This window comes from Falco rusticolus, chromosome 4 (assembly GCF_015220075.1).
Source record: "Falco rusticolus isolate bFalRus1 chromosome 4, bFalRus1.pri, whole genome shotgun sequence".
Lineage (NCBI taxonomy): Eukaryota > Metazoa > Chordata > Aves > Falconiformes > Falconidae > Falco > Falco rusticolus.
In genome coordinates, this window is record NC_051190.1 from 2604851 (window position 1) to 2631516 (window position 26666).

A 26666-nucleotide genomic window follows, 5' to 3' on the forward strand; every position below is an offset into this window, starting at 1 on the left:
GAAATATCATTTAGAAGACTGCAAAAAAAGAAAGAGTGACGTGTGTTTTTCTTTACACACCCCACCAGTCTCTGAAACTGGAATACACAGGCACCTAAAGCCTACGTGTCAGTCCAGACTAGTATCAAGAACCCACAGCTACTACCTCAACATGCTTGTTGATTCTGTACGTGTGAGAGCAGTGCCACTGGGAGGAGATCATGGCACCTCCCCTGCGCTAGGTCACATACAGCCCTTAGGTCAGCACCAGTTGTAATGACAATGACGGTACTGGGTTCCCATCTGGAAAAATGCCATGAGCCTTACTCTGTCGTAGCTTTAGTCATATTTGTTACTTTTCCTTGTGTGTCATTAGGCATACACTTTATTGTGTAGACACTGCCTGCTTTTTAGAGCTTTTCTGGGTTTTTTTGGTATTAAATTCCATCGTATCGTTCAGGCCCATGTATGGTCTTCCCTACTTCATGCTACTGTGACAATAGCACTAGTGTTACACATTGGTTATTCTCATCTGTTGACTTAAAGTAGAGGGAAAAAAATCACCTTTCAATCACGGTAGATCTGTGAGTCAACAGTTAGAGGGCCGCTGTTACCATGTGCAGGGTGCTTGTGAAGATGTACAGGTACGCACACAATACAATGGGTATTTGAACAAGGAATAAGCATAGGATGTGGCTGAGGTGATTTAGTGCTGCACTGGGCCATTTATGAAAAATCATATTCTCTTTTGTTTGCTTTTCTGCTTTTTTACCAGTATCTGAGCAACAAACTGAATAATTAAACCATAAACTGGTGTTTGTCCCAAGAGCTTCTCTACTCAGCCCACAGACTTGATCCTCACAGGCAGAGGCAATGTAGGCTGACCAGGTCCTGTCTTCCTCCAGGGCCCAGGTGCTGAGATGCTTGGCTGTGGGTTTGAACATGTAACCTGCCACAAACATAATTTCCAAGTATCACATTTTTAACAGACCGCTCCCACTTCGGCTCAAAATGTCCTCAACATGCATTTTAGGCACCTTGCATTCCTCCTAGAGATACGCACAACACAGCAGAATAGTGAAATTTCATTAATAGCTTCCTTTAGCTGAGGTGTAAAAGGAAGCTTTTCAGGTGACAACATACATTTTTTTTGAACAACATGTCTTTCAGGAGGGTCAGGCTGAAAATAACTGCATGTTCCCCAGCCATGAAACAATTTTACACCTTATGAGTTACATTCAGCTGTTTGTCATGACTCAAAAGGTTTGTGGAAGTGCCAGTCAGTTTATCCTATATTTCCTGCAGTCATGGGAAGATTCCATAATAGCTGTGTAGCAGTGTATAGAAAATATATACAGAGAATATGGGAAGTGAAGGGAAGGTACACAGTTAGAGAAAAACCTGGAATCTAATGTTAGTCCTTCAGGTAAGCAATGTTCTTTTTTATTCCATGCATTATGGAAATAATCAATTTCAACACATAACAGGTTTTCCCCAAGGCGTCTGCCTTATTCAGGCACAGCTCCAGCTAAGCTCATTTCAGGACAGTTACGCAACATTTTGTTTTAGCCTTTTCACGCGTTGCTTGGCCCTGTAAATATACTGCATATTGTTCAGACCTTGTTCATCACAAAAAATGCCTCAGCCTTTCAAAGTGACTTATTTCTGCACTGTCCACATGCTTCATAAACCTCAGTTATTTTGTTTTCAGTGTATGGCATAACCCCATCTCACTGATATAGGGAGATACATAGTGAAGCTAAACCGAGAGGCCATTGGTCTTTTGGGGATTTAAAATCTGAAGTTGTAGACCTGGCTTTTTATACTGTGGGTTTTTTCCGCTTGTTCCAGACATGTCTTTCATTCACCTTAGTTGCAACTGTGAATGCTCAGTAATTTTGTACTTCACTTTAGGCACCCATTAAATGAGGATTACCCAGTTAATGAACATTTGAGAAAGGGTTGGTTTGAGCGATTTATGGACATAATGTCACATAGAAACTTTATAGCAGAGGCATGAAAAGAACCTAATTCTCTAGAGCAGTATTCTGTTGTCTTCACTACAGCACATCCCCCTTCTTCTTTATGCTTCTTCATTCATTACGTGCGGTACAGTCACGGCAACAAAAGAGGCAAAGGATCCTCCAGACAACAGGATTCTCTGTTTGACGAGCTCAATTCATCTCCCTGGGCAGAGAGATGAATAGTCATGTAAAAGAAGATTGTGTCCTAGACCTAAACACAAGAAGGTCAAATTAAGATTACCCAGGCAGACTTAGTATCTAGGTATTGCTAGCTTTTGAGAGCTGGACTTTGCAAAAAAAAGTGCTTTCTGTTTTTAGTAAAGAACGTTCTTGTTTATTCCGTTTTGTGGAATTGTGTTTGTACCAACATAAGTTAGGTATCAGCAGGACGCAGCTGAGACCACACTTGTGAGCTAATGGTGTGAATCAGAGAAGTGTGAGAAATCCTCAAAACGGGGATCAGGGCACAGACAGCTCTGCCTGTTTCCCTTCCCACTCGGAAAATGGGAAGCAGAGAGACTCTCAGTCTCTCACTGTCGTGCCTCATTTCTACTTGGAGAAAGCAGGCAGTGCCATAGAGTCGAGGCATGTTTGATTTATCTTCTCCCTTTGGAAACAGAGCTTCATCTCATGGACTCATTGAACAGCCTCTTCTTCGTAGCCAGCAGGAATTATTCCCGTGCAGGAGTCAGAGCAGTGGTGGTGCTCCTGTGCTCTGAGCTGGCGTTTGCATTCTCCTCATTCTGAAGTAGTGCTGAGCCTAGCATGGCCGGGCAGTGGTTGCAACATGGGTGCAAAAACGGGAGCACAATAGGTATAGAGGTTCTGTCTTTTTTTTATATTTGGATTTTTAAAATTTTAAGGTATAATAAACAAAGGTTGTGTGCTTTAGGTTTAATCTTGTTTTGGCATGGAAACATTTTAAACACGAGATAAAAAAAAAGTAAGAAGAAAAACTTAGTTCCATCTTTTAAAGTAGGAGCTAATAGAAAACTATAAGGCATTTTCAATCTCCAAATTTATGAGTGCATACCACTAAATTGACTTAATTATTTCTAACCAAAAGATTTTTCAAGGTGCAAAGTTTATAAAGCATGAACAGGATGTTTTCTGGTACACGTCCTTTCCTTTTTTTTTACTTATGCCAGAAACGTATCAAGTCCTATCTCATTTCAGAAAAAAAGCGTACTCCTTTTGTCCCAGCCTTTCACCAGCTGCTGGCTCCAGAACCCTTGGTTTGCAGCTTACTGGCAGTGTTTTCTTTGTCTCTATCCTTCAGTATTTCATTGTTCTGCAGCATTGTGCTACATTCATTCCATGTACTTGGAAAATGTTACAACTTCTAGTCTAAGCCAGACGCTGCAAATTTAGCACTCAGAAATAATTCATAATGCTTTTGTTGCCGTAAGCCAGATAGCTGACACCTGGGTTGGTGGGTGGTATCTACAAAAGCCCATCAGCACCCACTAGAAGTTTTAATGAGAACAACTTCCCCTGAGGTACAGTTTATGACCGACTAAGCCTGGGTGTGACTTAGACTAATAAACCATTTGTGTACCTCAACAAATTCTCCAGCTACAAACAAGTACTGCAGTCTGACGCTAAATGTCCAATGGTCACTAGCTGTTGGGGCAAGAACGTGAAGAACTGGTCTGTAATATCAACTGCATAGCTTTAACATGGTGACATGTCTAGACTTGTGACAAACATGCAACAGTTTGCCCATCTCTCATGTTTTTTCCAGCTACCCAAAATCTGCCTGTGGTTTCTACCTTTAATTCCCTATTTGCCATTTCCTCGATCAGTGGTAGATGTTTTTGCCATTTCAGAAGGCTGCAATTGAAATATTAATGGTCATCACAAATTAAATGTCACTGGTTCTCTGAGTATGGAATCCAAAAGAAGCTGTGCTGATTCTGTTATTCCATTCAGTAAATAACATTCCTTCCTTCCTGTTCAAACATTAACAGCGGTTCTGATGGAATTTCTAGGTTGATGTCATATAGTGCAACAAAAACAAAGGGCTCTTCACTCTGATTCAACTTTTGCTTACAGAGCATGTTTCTCATAAAGTATTTGTGACTTTTTGTGGTGAATCACTCAGATGTCACGGTCTTTAGAGGAGACTTCTTTGAAGGAAATAATATCACTTATGGCCTGAATTTTATCCGTTTTTCTAACTAGGTACACGGGACCTCCAGAGGGATATGCTTTCTGTTCCACTTCTCAAGCAGCTCTGGAGGTTCTCACTTCAGAGTACAATTCTTCTTTGCCCCGATTTCCCCTAGGACTTGCTGTACAGGGAATAATCAGACTTCTGTGGAGCTGGCGTATGCCAACAGGAAAGGCTGTTGCTTGTCTAAGTGCTGTACAATGCATTGCAACAGTAGGTTGTGCAAAAACTGAAATGGAAGGAAACCGCAGATTCTGCATGTCCTGATCCAGTTTCCTAGCTTTTGTTTGTGCTTAAGAAGACCGTGCATTTTCAGTTGACCTATGCTACTTGCAGCTTTTTGGGAGCTTCTGATCTTGTTAAAGAGCCTGTCTGTCAAAAGGCTTTCTTGGTGCGGTTCTTTCCTTACCAAGTGGTGAAACTTCGAGATGTAACCAGCTGTGTCTTATTCAGTATGACAGCAGTGAAAGCATTTAAGCCACTGATGCAAATCAAATGTGATCTTAATGTTACTCCTAAACAGAAACACTCTCAACAACTGCAGAGACTGAGGTCTCACTTGATCGCATGTAAGATAAATACATCCCCTTCATGTATTTATGAGTATTTGATTACAATTATTACTATTGCTATTATTAGTCATGGAATAATTATCTGTATTACCTCTTCCCTGTCTCAGAGTAGCTAATGGCTACGGAGTTATTACTTCTGGTTATGTAGTCAGTGTTTTGTTACTTCTCTGAAAAGCACTTTGGTTGCTCTGCTTTAAAAAACCCAAACATACAGAGCTCATTTATCCCAGAAAACCAGGAGTCAGAATTTATTGGATTGGAAAGAATAGTCTAGCTGGGTAGATGTGGGTTCTTCACATGGCTCTCATGGCAAAAGCAGGAGTTAAAAGAATGTATTTACCTCCAGTAATAACACATACAGACTCTTGCTGAACAAAATTAACTGTTTTGTTGGGAGTATATTTAAAGTAAAAAAAAATTGCATTTTATATTAGTGTTCTGAGATGGCTGTGAGGAGAATAATCTCACTGTATCAGCTCATGCTTCCTTTTTTTTTTTTTTTTTTTCCCCTCCCCTCTGATTTAGACTATAATATTTTTTTCACTTTAGGATACAAATGTTACCATAATGACAGTATAAAGCTACTTAGTTGTTAAGCTTTACAGAACCTTCATTTATTAATTGTACAGTGACCAGAAAAAACATGTCCTCATGCCTAACTGGGGCCATTATGTACTGCTCAAGAAACACCTTTACATGGATAAATTGTTTCTTCTCTTTCCCCAGCTTAATTTGTATATTATCTATGAATGGCATATTTTGTGTTTAGAGTATTTTTTCACACTAAACTTTTAAATTTGAATAAATACTTATCAAATGCGAATTAGATGAATGCAGATGATTCTGTTTAGATTCCAATTTCTAACACATTGTAGTTTAATAAAACCATTAAAGAATTTATACTGGGTGAGGTTGTTCTTGAGAAATTCTGTCTCTATTTCTACTTTGATTAGGTTGAACCTGTAAAGACCAGCTGAGTTACTCCTTGTTTATACCGCTGGGAAGGAGGGGGGAATTTAAGTCACAGTGTATATTTTTTAAGGTTGTGACTTATAAAAGGTGTCCCAAATACCCTATACAGTTGCTTCTGCAAATCTGCAGCAAATATATGCATGAAGGTGATTTCCTTCCTGACCTTTTTTAACCACTCCATTTCTTTTGTCTGCAGGTGTGGGTGGATGCCGGCACACAGATATTTTTCTCTTACGCGATCTGCTTGGGGTGCTTGACAGCCCTGGGAAGTTACAACAACTATAATAATAACTGCTACAGGTAATACCTTCCATGCTTTATTTTTACATTTAGTTTCACCAATGGAAGTGTCCACACGCTTAGCTTCACTGGGAAGTACTTCCCTTTTCCTTTAGGTATTCGCATGAGTAATCATAAGCACATGCACATGTTTTTGTAGGAGAGAGATCTATAATCATAGATTTGTAGAACCCCAGGCTGGTTTGGGCTGGAAGGGACCTTAAAGATCAGCCAGTTCCACCCCCTGCCCTGGGCAGGGCCACCTCCCCCCAGCCCAGGTTGCCCCAAGCCCCGTCCAGCCTGGCCCTGAGCCCTGCCAGGGATGGGGCACCCACAGCTGCTCTGGGCAGCCCGTGCCAGCACCTCACCACCCTCACAGTGAAGAATTTGTTCCTAATAGCTCATCTAAATATGCCCTCTTTTAATTTAAAACCATTCTCCCTTGTCCTGTTGCTACAGGCCCTAGTAAGAAGTCTGTCCCCACCTTTCTTACAAGCCCCCTGAGGTACTGGCAGGTTGCTACAAGGTCTCCCCGGAGCCTTCCCTTCTCCAGGCTGAGCAACCCCGACTCCCTCAGCCTGTCTGCACAGCAGAGCTGCCCCAGCCCTCTGGTCGTCTTTCTTATAATTGCTTCAGAGGAACTCTTTCCAAAATTTGGTGTTTTCATCCATTTTGATCATATCTGACCCTTGCACAGCCACAAGCTACTCAGTACACACAGGTATACACAACTGCATGTATAATATACAGCATTTCATACAAGTATAATTGCATATGTGTGTAATATTTGACTATGTAACATATATCTGCTTTAAAAGAATTCCTACAAAAAACTGTTATTAAAACTCACCTGAGTTCGGTCTATGCTCTGAATGTTGCTTTTTCCCATAGTCTACTTGCTCCTAGCTAAAGCACAGTAGAAATGGATCACATTTCATTGCTTATCTTTATAGAAGTCAGTAAGAAAATTGCTAATGACTTCAGTAAGTTTCAATCTTCCCTGAATCAATGTCGAAAGGATATGACTCACACAAGATCCTCATTCCATTTTACTGGCTTGGGCAGGAATATGAGCACTACTTTTTTCTTCTGGCATCAGGAGTTATTGAATTAGTTTTCCTACTATTCAACAGCCTTTAATACAAGACAGTAAATGACAGTTTGATTGTACTGACTCCATTATGGTCTCCAGACAGAGAACTAAAATTTCATTTTTCAACAAAGGAAACAATACTGTCCAAAAGCAAAGAACCCCAAAGACACCACCCCCAAACCCCTCAAAGTGTAACTATTTAAATTCTGAATTACCGTTTTACTTGGGGAGTTCAGGAGGCAGTTTTAGGAAATGTCTTCTTTGAACATCTTGGCAACAATTTGCTCTTCTGTCAGAGAAACACCAACCAGTAGGGCCCTCCAGCGAGGGAACTGGGATACTGGAAACCATAGACACATGATTGTGTCCACCACCTGAACATCTGCAAAGCTATTCAGCAGCAGCTAAGGGTACTTTGCCATCTAAATATGCAAAGTAACTTAGCAGCAACATAAATTACTTTTTTGCCCGGCTGTGACAGCCGAAATTCCAAATGGTTTGCTGTAAATTAGTGCGAGTCCCCTAAAACCTTCAGTGCTGACTGACATAATTTTCAGAATAATGACAAAAGATACCCCAGCAGTGGGTAATGAATGCCTCTACAGAACAGTGGGTAATAAGTTTGCCCTAATTAGCATAAGTGATGCTTTAACAAAGGTGCTGCCCCATTTCTCTCTTATTTAATTTTATTGCTTTCCAGTTGCATCCCATCTAGGAGCTATTCTGTCACTGCCTCAAGGACCGCAGTGATCTTTTTACTGTGGTTTTGTAACTCATTACAAAAAGCAGGAGATTTGATGTGTGATCAGAGAGCTCATGTAATTTTCCTTTCCCTCTGACCCTAGCAGCACAGCTGGTAAAACCCATCAGCAGCCGTCTTTGAGAGCTCCCGAGCAAGATGCTGCAACAAAATACTTTTTACTGAATCCAAGATTCACAGTTCCTCTAACAAAATGTTTTCACAGATTTCCTGAATAGGTCAGATTTTATTATGTCCCGAAGTATCGTTCTCAAGGAATCTGAGGAACGGAGTAGGACAGAAGTTAACTGCAGAAAAGCGGCTGAGTTAAACAGGGCTGTTAACAGAGCAAGACATATAAAGCAGCTGTGCAGTGGAAAACAGAATTAGATTTGTATTCTAATTAGTACTTCAAAAAATTAAAATCAAGCCATGAATTTGCCTCTCGCAATACCCGCAGTGCGTTGTCTGATTGTAACATCTACTTCCACTCTTTTTGCACTCTGTTTTGCTAAAATATTTTTTCAAAGGGAAAGTTGCAGCGGAGAATAATGATATGAGGTATTTCAGTGGGAAATGGGAAAATCTAAACTGCATATGGGTTTTTCTTATTAGCAACCTGATCTATTTCCTTAACGTTATAAATGATTTGCAAACAAGTCACTTCACGCCTTTTAATAGGAAACGAATTTTTATTATCTTTACTTATCTTTTGTTGTAATACATTCATACAGATCCTCCCTGGATTTACAACAGTTTATATCAAAAGTGATGAATGTACTGGCAGCACCATCAGCAGGCAATGTTTTCCCCATATAAAGAAAAGAAAGGTGTACTGATGTTTCCTCTAATTTTTAGCAAGATACAAATTCCTAATCCATTCAGACCTGAAGGGATGGATTAGTTTCAGACAACCCCAGCAGACAGGAGGGAAATGTTCTTGTTCCTGCTTCATGTGCTGTGGCTTGGCAGAACTGGTGCGGCTCCCTGCCGGGCACTGCACAGTTGACCACCCGGGGAAATGCCGCTGGGTTTCACACCACTCCTTTGTGCTCGGGGCTGCACCTCAGCAGGACAACTGTTATGTGTGAGCCCCATTAATACCCAATTAATTCTGCACTAATTATGAATGTGTAACTCACTAAGCAGTTAATTGTGCTTTATCCTATGGATGTTGTATAACACATGTAACTTGGACCAGCCACTCAGGCACTGCAGAAACCTGACCATTTCCTAAGAAATAATCTAGAACCATACATGGTTTCAGCATCTTCATTTAAAAACTTTCTACAGACCAAATAAAACAATTACAACTTGTACAAATCAGGAGTTAGCTGCCATGTTGCTGCTGTGGTACGGAAGATAAATGAGTGATTTCACACACTGTCAACAAATGGACAGGACTTTTAAGAAATGAAGATGTGTCTTTTATCAAGCTTCTAGTCCAAGAGGAAAAGAGGAATGGGAATTGGTCTCGAGGGAATCCATAATGGCAAGGAAGTAATCAGAGGGATGCAAAAGGCTCTGTGGGCCCTTCTCTTTAATCAAAGCAGCTCCCTAAAGAAGGCAGAATGAATTTTCAGCAGCATCCTGCCTGTCAGGCAGGGGGAGGATAAGGGATGCATGTCTTGAATTATTCAAGTGACTGGCAAGACATTAATTCGGAAGAATGTGAAATTTTCCTAAAAATCTGAAGTATTCCTTTCATTTGAAATCAGTTTGGGCTTCAGTCAGGCTCTGATTCCTTCCTACCAAGGATGCTTATTAAAAGTTGGTGGAAAGTTAGATAATCTTCATGTTCTCCTTCCAGTGGTTCTTGAGCATTTGTGTTTTAAAATTCATGGTTTTCACAGTCAATGGACCCAGATCCCACTTTCAGTTTTCCTTCCCAGAGGAGGAGAAAAAAGACTGAACTGAAGGTTACACACTTCTGTCTAAGGGAAAAAAACAGAAGGAGTTGAGGGGTTAGTAGAATTCCTCCAAAGAAAAAGGAAGGACGGAAATTAAAATCGGAGGTTATATTTTTATTAGGACAGGAAACACTGTGAGGACCCCAGAGAACTGAGTGCTCAGTCTGTGACGGTCTGAGGAAGCAAATGCTGGAGCTGTGGCTGTGTTACTGGGAACAGGTACCTCACCGGCTGGAGGTGGTGAGAATCCCCCTGGGTTCACTTCTGCCCGGTTCCTTGGAGAGGTGCATGCCTGCCCTTAAGTGTCTGTACCGTGGCGCTGTGGTCTGTGGGTCCTCCCAGCCAGGGGAGGAATGGTTTTTCTCTCGGGGCTGGTCTAGTGGTGCAGCGTTGTCCAGCTTAACCCCCCCAGCCCGGCCCTAGGACCTGCCTTGGAGAGGCAGCAGCAGAAACTGCCAGGGGCTCTGGCGGTGCACAGGGGACGTTGTATCTCCACCTCAAGCCTTTTGCTCATGATTAGGAAGCAGCAGCTCTCAATGGCTGGTAGCACACCATTCACCAGAAAAAAAACCTTTTTGTTCAGACGGTATTTAAAGCCTGTTGAAGCCTGAGAATTGCCTAAAATGAATCTTATCTGCAGAAAACAGACTGTTCCAAACGGAGGCATCATACGACTGGTGAGCCGCCAGGTCCATCCCACCACAGTAGTATCTCCTTTTTTTCGCCCACAATGGATTAAACCCGACACGTTTCCGACATCACTTATCGACAGGGTTTCATCACACTTTGTTTTGATTTCTCGGCACTGAACTCACCAGTTCCTTAGGTGAGGTAGGCTGGGGTAAGAATCTCTCCAGAGCTACTTTAGTGCTGAAAGACACTGAGAAGAATGGTTCAGAAGATGATCTTTTTTTATTTCTCAGCAAAGCACAAAGAACTCCGTGCTCCTGGTTGCTTTCTTTTAGATTGCTGTTTTTCTTTAAAGCTGCCAAAGTGTATAACTCGCATGGCTGTGCAGAACTGCAGGAAGCAATTTCTTATGAAAAGCAAATAAATAACAGGTTAGAATTATGAGCATTTTCAGATTTTTCAGAAAGTATTTTAAGGGTCCTATTTACCCTTGCTAATGAACAGTGTTCGAGAGAGCCCATGCATGAAAGTGTGAATGTCACCGGACTTCTCCATGTTCGAGTCTTGATCTACAAATGCGCGCATTCATTCTTTTCTATTTCTGGACAGATTTTGGTACTTTATTATAGATGATGATGTGCCATGCAGATTTTTTTTTTACTATGAAATGGTTCTGAAAACATAAAGCCATTCTCAAAACAGTAGTTAAAATCAACTGTAGATAAGGTAATGAGCAAACTAAAGCCTCCCGTAGCCCAGTGGCCATAGTTCAGCTGATCCCTTTGCAGAATGGCCACGTACACCCGGGTCCTCCGTTGGGAATATATGTGCCCAGCGCTGCGGCGAGTCAGCGGCAGGAACAGGGGGAGCTTTGAACAGGGGTGGCAACAGTGCAGGGCTCATTAGGGAAGGAATGAGATGCTGGAATGTTCACATCGCTTTCAACTTAATATACGAGATAAAGTTACCGGATAAAAACACCAAACAAAACAAGCAGCAGGACAGAGAGCTTGCCAAAGGAGTTTTGTGGAATATATGCTCGGACTTCAAAAATATGAATTGTCTCTGAATCTCAAAAAGTCACTACACGTCTGTGACAAAGATTGGAATTGTTACTGAGGATTTGGATTCAGAACCTGTTGGATTTTACAGAGGCAGTTCTTGCCGTAGATAGCTTGCACAAAAATGTGCTTCGGAGCTGTAGTAGGATGGGAGTAAACGAGACTAAGGTACAGCCCTGGCAGAACTACAGGCTTGCCTGGTGTTTCAGTGGTTTAGAACCCTGATTTACTTGCAGGCATCTACATTAGCTTATTATTTTCTCAAGTACGCAAGTATCTCTCACAGCAAACAGTTTTAAAAGCCTGCCTGTCATGATAGATCATTCCTACCTCACCATCTGTCAAGCCTGAAGTGCTGCCTGAAAGCGGGGTGAACAATGATATTTCTACTGAGCTCTGGGGAAAGGTTGCACCTTTCTGCAAGAGTATTTTCCCTTTTTTTTTTTTTTTTTAAAGTAATTTAGTATTGTGACATTTCCAGTCTGGGGAAAGAAACATTTCCTCAGCTCAGCCTTGTAATTGTCATTGTTTGATGTGTAAGATAGATAGGTCTGAGAGATCACTGTCCCTGCACTGTCTTTGCCTACTTGTTAGGCACATTTTTAGGCATGTACACACTACTTAGATTATGTATGGTGCTTTTCATTACTATAGCTTCTTAAAAAAAGTTTATGAACCAAACTGGAGTTTTATATGGATATATATTGCCAATATACTGTAATTGGAATAGAATTAACTAAGATCCGAACATAGGACTTCTTTCCAGGAAACAAAGTACTACTATTTTTATATAGTTTGTAAATAAGTTCATATCCTCTGGAATACATTATTACAACTACTGTAGAAAAAATGTTTTTTAACACCATTCTTATGGTATTTTTTCATGTTTTTTAAAGATTCTATTGGAAAACAGCAAGTGAGTAGCAACAGGTTGGTAATTGAATCAGTTAAAACACAAGCGAGGGTATTATGATGGCACCTTCCTGCAAATGCTTACGCCTGACTGATTTCCTCTCAGGCATAATATCAGTTGGGAGCTTACTCTTAATGAGCAACTTAATGTCCATTCCTGCAGCTTGGGGTTCTGCTATGAGTCCTATGGCTCAGCAGATGAAAGAAACCCAGGCTCTGGAGATCAACTACACTTTTTTTTATTTATATTTTCAGAGACTGCATCATGCTCTGCTGCTTGAACAGTGGCACAAGCTTTGTTGCTGGTTTTGCTATCTTTTCAGTTCTTGGATTTATGGCTTATGAACAAGGCGTGCCCATTGCAGAAGTTGCAGAGTCAGGTAAGTTCCAAAAGCAGTTTTCTGAGTTTAAAAAAAATGCCCAGAAGTTGCTGTCAGAATACCTAGTCTGTGCCATGTCTTATGGATAAGTTGACAGTTTTGCAAATAGTTTTACAAAACTCCTCTTAAAAACCTGTTACCTGACTCATCAGAATAACTGCTAGAGGCAGAGTCTCAGCTATTTTGATGGTCATACGTTCATGTGTGAAGAATATTAAGTGCATAGCACCAAATTCATCAAGTTAAGGAGCTATTGTAACACAAACTTACTCCAGCTGAGCATCCAGAAGACTGTTTAGAAGAGGTATGTTGCTCAGTTATGCCCCTTGAGTATTATATATCCTCATGAAAGGAGCACTGTTTTCTTTAAATAAGACAATCCACAGAAATACTTGCTCCTTCTGAAAAAAAAAAGAAGGAAAAAAATAAAAAAAAAGATATATCTATTAAAGAGTTGAGAAACCGACTGTTTAGGAGAAATGTTTGGAAGTCCTCTGAAGTCTTGCTTAATGTATAGTATCCAGATACAGATCTCCAACAGTCAGATGGCTAATGCCATCTCCTAATGTCAGCAAGTTTTTCTCCCAGGGACATACACTGAGACACATTCACTCTGGTTGATTAAGTATAAAAGTTCTTGTTTTGAGTCGAGAAAGACACGAAGGCCCAGCTCTACAAGAAATTAACCATCTAATGTTCATTACCGTCCCTTGGAGTTAGGCATCCAATGAAAGTTAATTGCTCTTTAACAACTTTGTGGATGTAACATCTTTAAGCATCACTTAAAACTCAACAGAACAAAAAGAACAGGAGTGCTGCCCAGAAAGAAAAGCAGTATAATGCTGAACAGTTGAGGAGAAATGAATCCCGTGAAGTTAGTCAAGGTTAGCAGGAAAACTGCAGAGCAAGTAGAGCTTCACCAATGCTGTCACGGAAAATATTTCTCTTTTCTTAAAGCCCTCAAGACAACTGGCACCAATACTATTATAGAAACTATGTAGGAAAAGGTTAAAAGACTATAGCAACTCTGGAAATTATAGGAGCTTGTAAATACCACGTTAAATAAAAAACAATAGCATGTTCACAGGTCTTCACTGAAGTTGTTGCAGCAGGAGCACAGAGGTACTCTTGTCAGCCTTATGATACTGCCTTTGTACCCCTGCTTTAAAAGCTGGCTAACTTCAATAAAAACTGTTAAGCATGAGAGTCTGCAGCAGCTGAAAAATGGGCACCGGTAAATAAGAACAAGAAAATATGAGCTAGGTGAGATGGTATTTTAGCAGATTGGAGAAGTTACCAGTGCTATTGCAAAAATGTTCTAATGTAAAGATTTCTGTAAATACGCAGCCAATGAATTAATGTTATGTACCAGCAGCAGGACTCAAAAACGCAGAGCAGATTTTGAACAAACCAGTAGACATTTAGCTCGCACCGTGTATGGTTTCCAAGATGCAGCTCCTACCACTGACTGCATTCTTGCACAAATTGTCAGATACATACCATCTTGGGGAAAAAAAAAGATTCCAGAATATGTTAAGAAGTTATGTAAGGCAATCACAAGACTGCATGTTATTTATTTGTTATCTTGTCATATATCCACACAAAGAAGAAGGAGAACATAAAGTGCGGTGATGTCTTAACAGAAGTTTCAACCTTCAAACATTTGGACAGGATATAGGAAGAGTTGATGTGCCAAGGAAGTCTTTGTTACTAATTAGCCTCATCACCAAATATTTAGACTATTAGAGGTGTAGGGTTTGTCAAGGTTGCCAACCTTGTATTTAGCTCCTCTGGTCTGCCATAAAAGAAGAACGAAGTTGTGGTGGTTTGTCCCTCGCCAGCAGCTAAGCATCCGCACTGCTGTTCACTCACTCGCCCACCCAGTGGGATGGGGAAGGGAACAGAAAGAGAAAAAGGGAAAAAACTGGTGGGTCCAGATAAAAACAGTTTAATAAGTGATACTGTGCAAGCACTGCTCAGCAGTAGCCGCAATGTTGGTGTTGGCAATGTTCTTCTACCCAGAAATCCAAAACATAGCACTGTACAGGCTTCATGAAGAAAGTTAACTCCATCTCAGCCAGACTCAGTACACACGTACAAACTATTTCGTTTCATTTCTTCCTTTTCAGGACCAGGACTTGCATTCATTGCTTACCCTAAAGCTGTTACCATGATGCCTCTTTCTCCTCTGTGGGCAACTCTGTTCTTCATGATGCTCATATTCCTTGGATTAGATAGCCAGGTATGAAACAAGTATTTTGTGGATTCCCTAGAATCTGTATATCAGCATCCTTGATATAAACAGCATGTAATCTGAGGAAAGAATGAACTCTAACTTAATTTCTTGCTTAAAACCATTGATTCAGGTTCCTTATTTTAAATCTTATTTACATGGTGTTAGAGATTCTGCTATGATTTACTGAGAACGCTGATTCAGCCTGACTACAGCTTTCACTATTAACATGGAAATCAGTTTGAACTTAAATATGGGTGATTAAAATTCACGGTTCAGTGAAATACCAGTCTGTCTTCTTTTCCAATTTTCAAAGCACTTTGCAATGAATTTTGAAACTGAATATCTGATAGTGATAACGTAAGTTCCTACAGTGTATTTATACTTCAAGATAACATAGCAAGAGATGTGTAGTCATGTTCTGCAGCAAAGTGACAGTACAGAAGTTGTCCTTTCTATGTGACCATAAAAATTGTGAAAGCCGTTTGATGAAAAATGTAAAGCAGCTAGCATTTTTAGCATGCAGTTCAGCTCTCAGCATGATTTGTTTCAGAAAGTTTTTGTTTATATACTGCGAATAAAGCTCTTCAGTGCTTATATTGCGTGACATTTCCAATCATTAAACTTAATGTTTTCATAACTGCTCTTTTTCCTGATCTGACTTTTTTTAAGGTCTTTAAAAATGAACAATTTCTGAATTTCACTCTTGACATGTTCCAAGGAAGCAGGCTTTATATTGTCTACTTCGGGGCATTAAATTTGGTGCCTATTTTAGAAACTTTGCTTCAGAGCCCTGACTCAGAAGCTCAGGGCTCTTGCTTTCTGCTGATTTTTAAAGTTAGTAAGAATGTTCCTTCCATCCTTCATGAGATGTACTTGGTTGGCTTGGGCACTTAATAGCTCTATGGAACTTCCCTCTTCTGTAAAATGGGAAGAACTTCTCAAAAAACCCTGCAGTTCATTTAGCAGCGCTTGAAGGTACATGGCACTGCGTATCACTCCTTTGAGTGACAAGGTGCAGGATGCTTAGGGTGAAGATCTGCTGCAATCCTATGAACAGTTTGGACATCATTTAAGTCCCATTCAAACCACGTTTGAAAGTTTTAGTATTTATGTAATCCATCTGCTACAGGGCAAATACCTTCTGAGATAATATTAGTGGATTCAACTATTTGAATTTAGTAGTTGAATGGAAATCCATACTTTGTAATTCTGAAATAATGTTCCTCTCAGCTTGAGCTTCTGCTTATAAAGTGTCCTCAGGGATCATTCAGTCTCTGTGATGAGAACATAGAAGGATATTTGAAGTGTTTGGTAGCAAATCCAAATCCCAACAGCAGATGAGACACATATTTCATTTGTCCTTTCCTATCATTTGTTCTAGTTCGTGTGTGTTGAAAGCCTCGTGACGGCTGTTGTAGATATGTACCCAAAGATATTCCGAAGGGGCTACAGAAGAGAACTGTTGATTCTTGGCCTATCCATTGTGTCATACTTCATTGGCCTAATAATGTTAACGGAGGTAAGATGTGCTTTGTTGTGCTACTGCAGAGAAAAGGAAATGAGTTCCTGTTTATAATCGTAACAGATAAAACATGAGAACATTTGTCATAGACAAATTTCACTGTCATGAATATGACTACAAAATACTTGAGAGACTTTTCAACTACTCTGTAACTTTTGAAATGGAAATGTATCCTAATATTTTTCAGTTGAGCTTAGGTAATATTTTAATAAAAGTTATGTTGCCAAGGAAATTCCATCTGCTTAGCACCAGCCAACCAGATATACTGGTCACAGTTTCTGGTTGCTTACTCTGGGCAGACCACCCTGAAAACAACTACATTTTGTATTATTAGATCCATAAAAAAGATGAAGTGAAAATAGATAACTAAAACATCTTTCATTTTTCTATCAATAGACCAAGTCAATCAATACAGCCAATCTCTGAGCAGAAATTGCTTCAGTAAGAGAGTGTGTGTGTGTGTGTGTGTGTGAAATAAAAAAGATACTTCCCCCCCCCCCCCCCCCCCCCCAAACCAGGGTGTTTGCTTTGGGATGTTCTAAAGCAAAAAATCCTGAGGGTGTCAGTCCATCCCATCAGTTCATGACACAACGTGTCTGCCACTACTGCGTTTGGTACCAGGTTGGGGAGGGTCTCTGGGTTCCTTTGGTACTTGGCAGGAGTTTAGTGCTTTACAGAATAAGTTACATCAACAGTCTTCCTCCCCTTCACTTTACCCCTCAGAAAGAAGAGGGGCAGAACCCATAATTTTCTCTGCCCATATTTTTCTGCTTGCTGGGCCATTAGAGCCTCCCCATATCAGGGAGCGAGAAAGGAAAGTTTCATGTCTGAGGAGCTGTAGAATTACACATCTGAGGAATGTTTTTCCAGGGAAGCCTGGCTGTATTAACCATGAAGGGCCACGACATGTCTCTGCCGTGTAGCAATCTCAGGCTGGGTGTCCCAGTGAGGCAGCCTCCCAGGGCTTCAGGAGCTCCCCTGGGGTCGCTTAAATTCCCCCTACAGAGAGCCACAGTCCTTTAGACTATGTGCTTTGCAAATGACTGTTACTGAAAATAAGCAAATTTCACCCAAAAAAGGTGTTACGCAATTGTAAGCATATCGATCTGTTGTCCTCAGTATGCAAGTTTTTACAACAAATAGAATAAATAAACTGATGAGAATATATTAGCTTTATATACCCTTTCAAGCAAAGAATAAGTAAAGGTGGGGAGCAAGGTGGAGACTAGGACAACATGAAAGTTTTAATGTTTATTTTAGTTTATGCCAGACTAATCAGATCTCTTCTTCTGATAATAGATATGACACTTTATGAAGCAAATGCAGTTGAGCAGAAGTTTTATATATTGCAGTGAAGGAACTGAAAATTCTCCACAAGAAAAATTATTGACTTTATTCAAAAGAAAAGGACTGGAGCAAGTAACTGGGCAAAGAGGAGATGACGACTATTGGTGTTAAGAGACAGTAGCTGAAATGAGATTCTCACTGAAGATACACAGCACTTGGTAGCAGTTTTATCTAGTATCAAGTAGTTGACTTGCTGTGAAAACAAGTCACATATAGTCATTGGCTACACACAGCTAGCTTTCTGGCGATGTAGTCCTCCTTCATTTTGCAATTTTGAACCTATTGGCAGATTTCAGTCAATTTAACAGAAGTTTCAAAGATAAATACTTTTTCATGAAGGTTCATCATTCACGGAAGTTGGCAGCCAGATAGACAAGGTGTAGAGGTGTCCTTACTGTTCAGAAGAACAATGCGTAAGTTCAGTCTTTATTAAAAACCAGAGAATTCACTAAAAAGCTGTAGCCTAATGACTGTATGAAGAATAAGGGCTCACAGTTATATGTAAGATTTAAGTCCAAATCAGGCTTTATTAACTCTGATGTTCCTGGGTCACAGAAGAAGGCATGATGGTGAGAAAGGACTTGATGACCAGAGTATTAAAGATAGGGTAGACTGTAGCAGCACAAAGTATAAAGTCATCCTTATAGTAGTAAACATTAGGGAACAGAAGTATCTGGATGTGAAACTAAGCACTACAAATATGCTGTAGACATAAATCTATGTTTCTTAGATGTTTCAGGAAGGTGTTTCCAATTGAGAGGTTGTCCCGTGACAGGACAAGGTAGTAGTCCCACTGTAATATTTCGTATGACTTTGGGTACTTGTATCCAGGCGGGAAGAGCGTGCAAAGGAAGAGCAGTGAGGGTGATCCTTTGAGTATAGAGCCAATGACACCAGAAAGTAGCAAAATGATAACATTAGCAAGAGTGTATGATTGCTTTTTGTAAGTGCATCATAGATATATCAGTGAGTATAATCATAAACTATTTCTGCAAAAAGAATGGCTCCTTCTCCCTCATCGCCAATCCAGGGTGTATAAGCTGGCCATGAATAGTTAGGCTGAAAATTTAAGAAACCTATCTGTCCATCAGTACAGTGAGGTTCTGGGAGGTTTTCCAAGAACAACAGTTCTGACTCTAAACTGGAATTCAGGTTGTCAGTTACTTTATGAAAGCTCTTATGTGACACAGTTCCCTGTGAGAACAGAGGCGTTTACACTGGCTGATTAGGAGTTCCTTCCAGATGTGTGTCCCTATAAGTAGAGCATTGGAGCAGAGCAACCTATAGGGATCAATTTGCTTGTAAACGTTGGTACTCTCAGTAAGATAAATTGTCTTTGCTATGTAAAATGGGGAAGTTTTGGAATAATTCCTCCCACAGTGCAAGTGTTGAGCAGAGCAGTGGGAGATACGTCAAGACGTACAGGCTAAAAGAAATATAAGCATGAAGAGTGAAGGGGAAGGAAGTTTTCCAAAATGACAGGAATATTCTTGCAGGAGTTTTGCGGACTTGTTTTCCTTACATTGTATTTTCTTAGTTGCTTAGTTTCCAGGTTGCTCAGGTATTTGCTGAACCTCACCATGAGCTCTTTGCAATAAAGATGTTCACTTGTGAGATTTTGGAAAGCAGTCAGCTGGCAGAGCTGACTAAAAGCAGTGTAGTTAATAATCAAAAAAGAATCTGCATTACAAGGAAAAAAATCTCATTTAATTAAAAAAAAATTCCTTCAACTTATTCATTCCAGTCCGGGAGGGCTGACATTCCACAGTGCTTTTACTATAACTTTTTGCTGAACAGAAACCTTAAAGGACAGAGAAACACTTTTTTCTCAGTATCGCTAGAGAGACATAAGTTATTACTGAGAGATGTGACTTAATTATACCAATTAGGCAATCTAAGTGGCTGTCATCCAATGCAGAAATGGCATAGGGGTGGAGAACCTCCACTCCACGGTCGTTCAGCAAGGCAGCAAAGCATTATGCCTGAGTGAGACGTCCGAGGGTAAATAGATATCCTAACGCTATCCTACCCTCTCTTGCATTCCTAAATACACATTCCTGGATTTTATTCAGGCTTTGGATTATTCATAAAAGATATTTTACCTTATAGGAAAACTTTCTCTTTCATATATATGGTAAAATAATTGATTTTGCCCAAAATTCTTAAACATCAATGCAGTTTTATATACAATAACCTTAGAACATTCTTCTGTTCTGTGAAATGTGGTCAGGATTTCAAGTTCACAGAGTCTATCTTAACTTACCTCCAGTCAGTTAATGCAGAGAAAAAAGGGGGAAATCCTAGGTATTGTTTTTGATTTAGTTTTCTTTATGTTTTTAGGGTTCTCTTCCATTTGCAGAAATTGTCTGAGATGTAATGGATCATATGTACTACCCAAATAGCATTACATTTCAACTGAAGAGATGATCTCAAACCCTTATTTCCTTCACATAGCTTTCTGCAAAGAGGGAAGTCTTAGGATTCCTTTCTACTGAAATGATCTTTTGTGAATTTCCTCCTCATTATTATTTCAATATTGAATGCATATGTCATAAAAGATGAAGTGTCTTGCATAGAAAGTGTTGTAATATTATTCATATAATTTTATTAGTCAGGTTACCCATAATGTTATTTAATGGACTTCATAGGTTTTCTTCTCATCTTGCCTGAAGGCAAAGGCTCTAGAAAGCCAGCCAGTTCTCCGAACAGCTCTGACTACTGTAAGCAAGAGAAAAAATACAGGAAAAGAAGAAAAAAATTAATGTCTTTAATATATGTGACATTTGATATAGTTGAGTCATAGTCAAACAGTAAGTGAGGGCATCTTAAACACATTTACTGTTTTCATACTGGTTGGTGTTGTGGCACCGCTGAATGCAGAGAATTACAGCACACTGATAGCATTGTGTGCATTGCGTACAGATGCTGCGCCAGCTTAAGACACTGCTAAGTTTCGGCTGCTCTCCTTTCCAGAAGTGCAGAAGTTGCTATGTTAAAGCCATTTGGAGAACAATTTTTAATTTGTTAGGAAAACACTTTTAAAAAGCTTGCTTGGAGTCAGGGTGATTTATTTACTTATTTATTTATTTATTTTAATTTTTGGTGTGTCAGATAATAATTACTCATTTCAGTAATGTGGCTTAAAGGCTGTGAGCTTATGTTTAAACTTTACAGGTCACTTTACTCATTTTACAGTCCCCATGTCATTGAAGGGTGATTCTAGTAGCTACATTTTCCCTTCTTTCTTCACATTTTAACTAATTCTTTTACATATTAATAGCACAGACAGAATTAAAAATTTTCATGCACAGTGATCTGGAGACCAAAAGCACCTGTAGACGTCCACAGCCTGATGTGATAACAAATGAAGTTGAAAAAAAGCATGGAGTTGGGAGAGCGTTTTGGAAACAAAACAGTTGCAGTTCTCTCCACTCCAGGATTTGCTACCTAAAAGCAAATGCACCGTATTCAGCTGGCATAGGGAATAATCTTAAGTGCTATGGAAGACAAAAATCTTTCACAATAAGAAATCACTGAGAAATTAATATTCTTTGTTCAAGAAGAAATGAACTTTAGTAGGAAGATTGCCAGGGAACCAAGAGACTGACTGTGTAATTAAAGCCAGATTTGCTACGAAATAGTCCTACTGGTGCCAACACAGTATTTTTTTTCCTCTTTCTGTTTTTGTCTTTCAGGGTGGGATGTACGTCTTTCAGTTATTTGACTCTTATGCAGCTAGTGGCATGTGTCTTCTTTTTGTTGCTATATTTGAATGTGTCTGCATAGGCTGGGTTTATGGTGAGTTTCTGAAAATTGCTGCAGTTTTCAGTTTTTATGAAAGTTTTCTATTTGCATAAAAGCAATGTGAAAGCCTTGTACCCTTATGGAGCAGCGCCCTCCACATCCCCCTGCCCTACCGTAAGTCAGAAATGTCTTTTTTTCCACTCTAAATAACAAAGATAGTGGAAAAGATTTTTTCCCCCCTTGGTCCTTGTTGGGATGGACCTCCACCCCCCCTCCCCAAGGAAAGCCTTATCTGCCTTAGGGAGGCAGGCTGGCACTAAGTCTTCCTTCTCTTACAAAGCATCTGTGCAGGGCGTGTTCCCTTCCACTTTCAACGCTCACGGATAAATCCAGGGAAGCTGGCGTTCATGCCTTCTTAACCCAGAAGGGACACAGCAGTGTCCCTAGCTCTGCCATTTTTGTCAGTCAGCAAAGTCAAGAGAAAACCGTCCCAGTGCGGGGTGTGCTCACGGTGACATCCTCCAGCGTTTTTTTTGCACACAAGTGACTGACAATTTTACTTTGTAAAACAACACATGAACTTCAGTTCACACATGTCCCCAGCTATCTACCCAAACCAGCATGCATATATCTAGATATATATGTACTCTTTAACTGGGCTTGCCCAGACTGGCTGACCAGAAGCCATCTCTGTCTGACAGCCCACCCACCCCTTCTCTGTGCACATTGCTCAGACACAGATGAGAGCAGCAATCTCTGCCACAAGTGCGGAGCATATGACAGATGTCTGTGTCAGGGCAATGGCAGCTTCAGCCTGCAACTCTGTCAGAACCTATGTTTTTTTCCTGACTTTTAGATACTAACCCATACAGCCTCTTACATGTACATCCTACATCTTTTCCTTTGGTTTTTGTTTTTTTTTGTTGTTTTGTTTTGTTTTTTTTTTGGGGCAGGCAGCAATCGCTTTTACGAAAACATTGAAGATATGATTGGGTACAAACCACTGTCATTGATTAAATGGTGCTGGATGGTCTTAACTCCAGGTATTTGTGCAGTAAGTATAGAATATCCAAATAACTTGTTTTAGACATAAAGAGGGTTTTCTGTGCATATTATTAGAATTTTGCTGCTGCTAGTAGTTCACAATTGTTGAAAAAAATGCCTGTTGATTTGTAGCATGTGTTTTAATCAAAAAACCCACTCTGTAGGATCTGTAAAAATCATTAAATGTTCTGTGAACTGTGAGAAACCTTCTAACTGGAAAAAAAAATTAACTCAGGGCCCTAAATGAACAATTGCCAGTACAATGGAGGCTTTTTTTTTTTTCACTGCGTTGCTAGTATACCTTGTGTCTACCCAGTGTAACTCAGGCTCCTCCAGACTTGTGCTGGTTTCCTTGCTGCTCCAGCCTCCTACTTCCTTCCGTCTTTGGGTAAGTAGACATTTTTCAAAGAAGACAGGACATTTTTTCTTCTAGCAAGAGCAGAAGAGGCCAAAAGAACATCTCATATGAAGAAGGGGAAGGAATTTGCCTTACCAGAAGCTAGCAGTACTGGTGCAAACTCTGGCAAACTGCTGTGGCTACATAACAGGGATAAAATTACAACAGGAGCATGACCAGATTGGCCATAAATTTGATGCACAAGTGCTTGAGGGTTACAGACTAAAACCTTCCGGTTGCCCAATACATAAATGACAGCAACTGCAAACCCACAGATGCTGGCGCACCTGGAGATCCAGGTTCCCTTGAACTCTTCCAGTTCATTTGCAAACTTGGGAAACTTTCTGACTCATTTTCACCAATGCTGAAATGAACTTAATATCACTTGCTCTTGTACACTCTTTTTCACCACTTTAGAGAAAAGTACATAGTAGCTTTTCTCTATTTCATAAACTGAAATGGTCCAAACTGCTTGAAACCTGTCAAATTTAGACAGATATATTTGAGGTTTTGTGAGGATGAAAGAGTTGGCCTGCAGAACTGCAGATATAGACAGTGTATTAAGGCAACTTTGAAAATTTTGGCTTTCCTTTTTCATCATGACAGGTTGGAGAGAACGCAGCTTGTGTTACTTAATCACAGCAGGTTCACAGCAGCAAAACTTAATCTTTCCTGCCCAGGTACTGTTTGCCATCAAAGTGCAGGTTTTATTGTCATCGAGAGGTAAATAGGATTTAAACTTGAAAGGTTGTTCATTTCTGTGGAAGCTACTGAGACATGTTATTTAAGCAGTACATGAAAGAAGATATTGCTGGTTGTTTTTTTTCTCTGACTGAAAAGCTTACCTCCGATTTCCGTCTTTAGCGAAACTGTCCTTGCCTAAACAGTCAATCATTTTCTTGTTACATAGGCAGTGTTTTTTCAAATACTGCTAGTATGTTTCTCTGCTTATTTCAGGGAATCTTCATCTTTTTCCTGGTGAAATACAAGCCTTTGAAATACAACAATGTATATATATACCCTGACTGGGGCTATGGCATAGGATGGATGATGGCGCTCTCTTCCATGATCTGTATCCCTTTGTGGATGTGCATTAAGCTGTGGAAGTCAGAAGGTACTTTCATAGAGGTAAGACAGATTTTCAGGTTAATGGTACTGAAAAAAGAAATGGGAAGGGAGTGTGAATCCTCACCTGCATGAGACTAAGCACAATTTAATCAAAAAAGCAATGCCACATACCTGTTCCAGTGGCAGCTCGGGTTAGGCCTCTCAGTCACTGGTGGAAAAAGGGATTTTCTGTATTTTCTTCTCTGTTTTCTTCTGATTTTTTTTTGTTTTCCTTCACTGACTTTAGCCTGTGTTAAACTAACTGATACTATAACTTTAAGATGCTCTGTTCCTACTCAAGTTGTAGCTTAAAATGTCCGTAACATCGGCTAAATCCCTCAAGAAACCAGCCATCCATGCAGGTCGGCTACCTTCTTTCCATGGCTATGGTAACTGATGTCCATGTGCCGTGCTGTTCCTCCAGCAGCTGGGTAGCAAACACTCACACAGGTCTTCTGGACAGTTTTCCTGATAACAGTTCTCTGAGACAGACAGGCAAAAAGAAACATCCAGTGCCACTTACTAACATGTGGTATCATGTGAGCTCACGTCTAGGCTGAGGTTAAGATTATTAAATATATGACCGTTTCTCCAAAGAAAGACAGTGAAGATGAAAGAAACAGCGATATAAACCTTATTCAGCTGTTTAGGATTTCTCATCTTACAGAAAAGCCTAGTTCTGTCATCTGGAGTTCCTTAGATAGTAGTCAGTAAAAGTGGGTATCCCAGTATTGCCTCCTCCTGTCTCAGTACATGCATGGAAGGGACTTCACTCGGTCCCTTTCATGCTTTCTCACGCTTTCTGGTATTCTCTGGGATAAGGCCAGCGTGAAGAACAAGACAGTAGGAACTTCTGTGTCCAGGGTGCCTGAGGCTCGTTGGTTTACCCAGCACTTTTGAAGGACCTGTCTCACAGTGCATACCCACACTTCCACGAAGGGTGTGACATCTGCGTGTGCCTGAGGGTATCTCGGTGCAGTAGGTACTGCTGTCTGGAATGCAGAAGGTGACATGCCATTTGTTGTGCTGGCTGATGGCAGTCCATATTGAAATAACTCCATTAAGCTGATTAAATATGGCCTGGAGACTACCTAGGAAATCTTTGCTGTGGGTATATAAACAAAAACCGAATTACCCATAATATAGTTTTCTTAGCATGTCAAAGAAAGGAAGTTTTACATAAATCTTAACAATAAATATTTCTTTAATGCATCAACCTTACCCTGTCTCTGCAGGTAAACAGCCTTTGTTTATAGTCTGAAGCACTGTGGACAGGTCATTATCTTCTCCATACATGAATGACAAGAGGGGTTTTTTAATTATACATTTGGCAGCTTCTCAGGAAGCCAACTTTCACCAATACCTCTGCTCCCCAAGCTGTAAGCAGCAAAGTCACTGCTGATGTTGTTGCTAGAAAAGAGGAAGTCCTCAGAGGAACAGATATATTTTTCTTTTGTTCTTTATTGTAGCTTAATACACTTTGGCAGTCTCTGGTTTAATTTCCCGCCCCCCCCCCCCCCCCCCCAATGTCTGTAATCCTTTGACTATACCATGAGAAACAAAATATACCCATATAACAGGCTATAACATATATACCCATATAACTTACCCGAAGTGTTGTGCTGAGTGTCTTTATGGAAAGGGATGCTACTCAAAAGCAGCGTGAAAATTCACTTTGTCTTCATCTTCATTGTCTAGCATCTGGTCTGGCGCAGTTGTAAAGAATTGTGTGGCATGGCATGCGGTTTTACGGGTGTACCTGTAACAGGACCATGAGAAACAGACATGCAAGAGAAAAGGGGTTTATAGCCAATCTGTTTAAGAAATGTGTGTCTGTGGCAAATAAAAAGATAATGATTTCCTTTTTCTCAAATTTTCTAGAAATTCAGGAAGTTGATTACACCTAGCTCAGATCTGAAAATGAGAGGGAAACTTGGAGGAGGAGCCTACATTGCAGCAATAAATGACTGCGATGCCAAACTGAAAGGAGACGGCAACATTTCAACCATTACAGAAAAGGAGACACATTTCTGAATGAACTATCTTTTTTTTCTTTTTTTTTTTTATAAATAAATAAATAAATAAATAAATTCACTTAATTATAGAGGCTCGCTTGTTTTGCACAAAAAATTATTAACCAGTTAATTTTAAAGTGAATATTGTATACTTGTTTAAAAGTGATTTTCTAAAATTACTATATAAGTAATGATTATGTAAAAGAAAAAGAAATAGTATTATATAGTATGTTAGTAATGATTTCTTGTAATATGGTGATTTCAGTAAATGGTTTTTTTTAGAAGTTAGAGGGACCTGTATAATGTGCTGTAAAACTTTTCTACTGTGATTTCTGGCAGGTGTAATGTTGTATAGATATATGCATTCTAATCTGTAAGCGTTTCAGACCATTTCAGCTTTTAATGTATGTATATAAAGGGGACCAGGATGTTTTTTTGTTCATATTGGAAGGGACTGTGAGATGGTGGGGGGATGACTTGTAACTGCTGCCACCTATTACTGCCTAAACGTGGGCTGTATCCAAAGCCCG

At 40.0% G+C, this 26666-nt stretch overlaps 1 protein-coding gene across 1 annotated transcript in view; it reads left to right on the top strand.

The window, feature by feature from the left end:
- SLC6A11 (solute carrier family 6 member 11) overlaps window positions 1-26306 on the top strand; it is a 106167-nt gene extending 79861 nt beyond the window's left edge. Inside the window, exons 8-15 of the mRNA XM_037386047.1 lie at window positions 5917-6020; window positions 12600-12724; window positions 14854-14966; window positions 16342-16479; window positions 21525-21627; window positions 22527-22627; window positions 23972-24142; window positions 26003-26306. Coding sequence (XP_037241944.1) covers window positions 5917-6020; window positions 12600-12724; window positions 14854-14966; window positions 16342-16479; window positions 21525-21627; window positions 22527-22627; window positions 23972-24142; window positions 26003-26155 — 1008 coding nt within the window. The 3' untranslated portion in view covers window positions 26156-26306. The remainder of the gene's footprint in view (window positions 1-5916; window positions 6021-12599; window positions 12725-14853; window positions 14967-16341; window positions 16480-21524; window positions 21628-22526; window positions 22628-23971; window positions 24143-26002) is intronic.
- The last annotated feature ends 360 nt before the right edge of the window (window positions 26307-26666 follow it).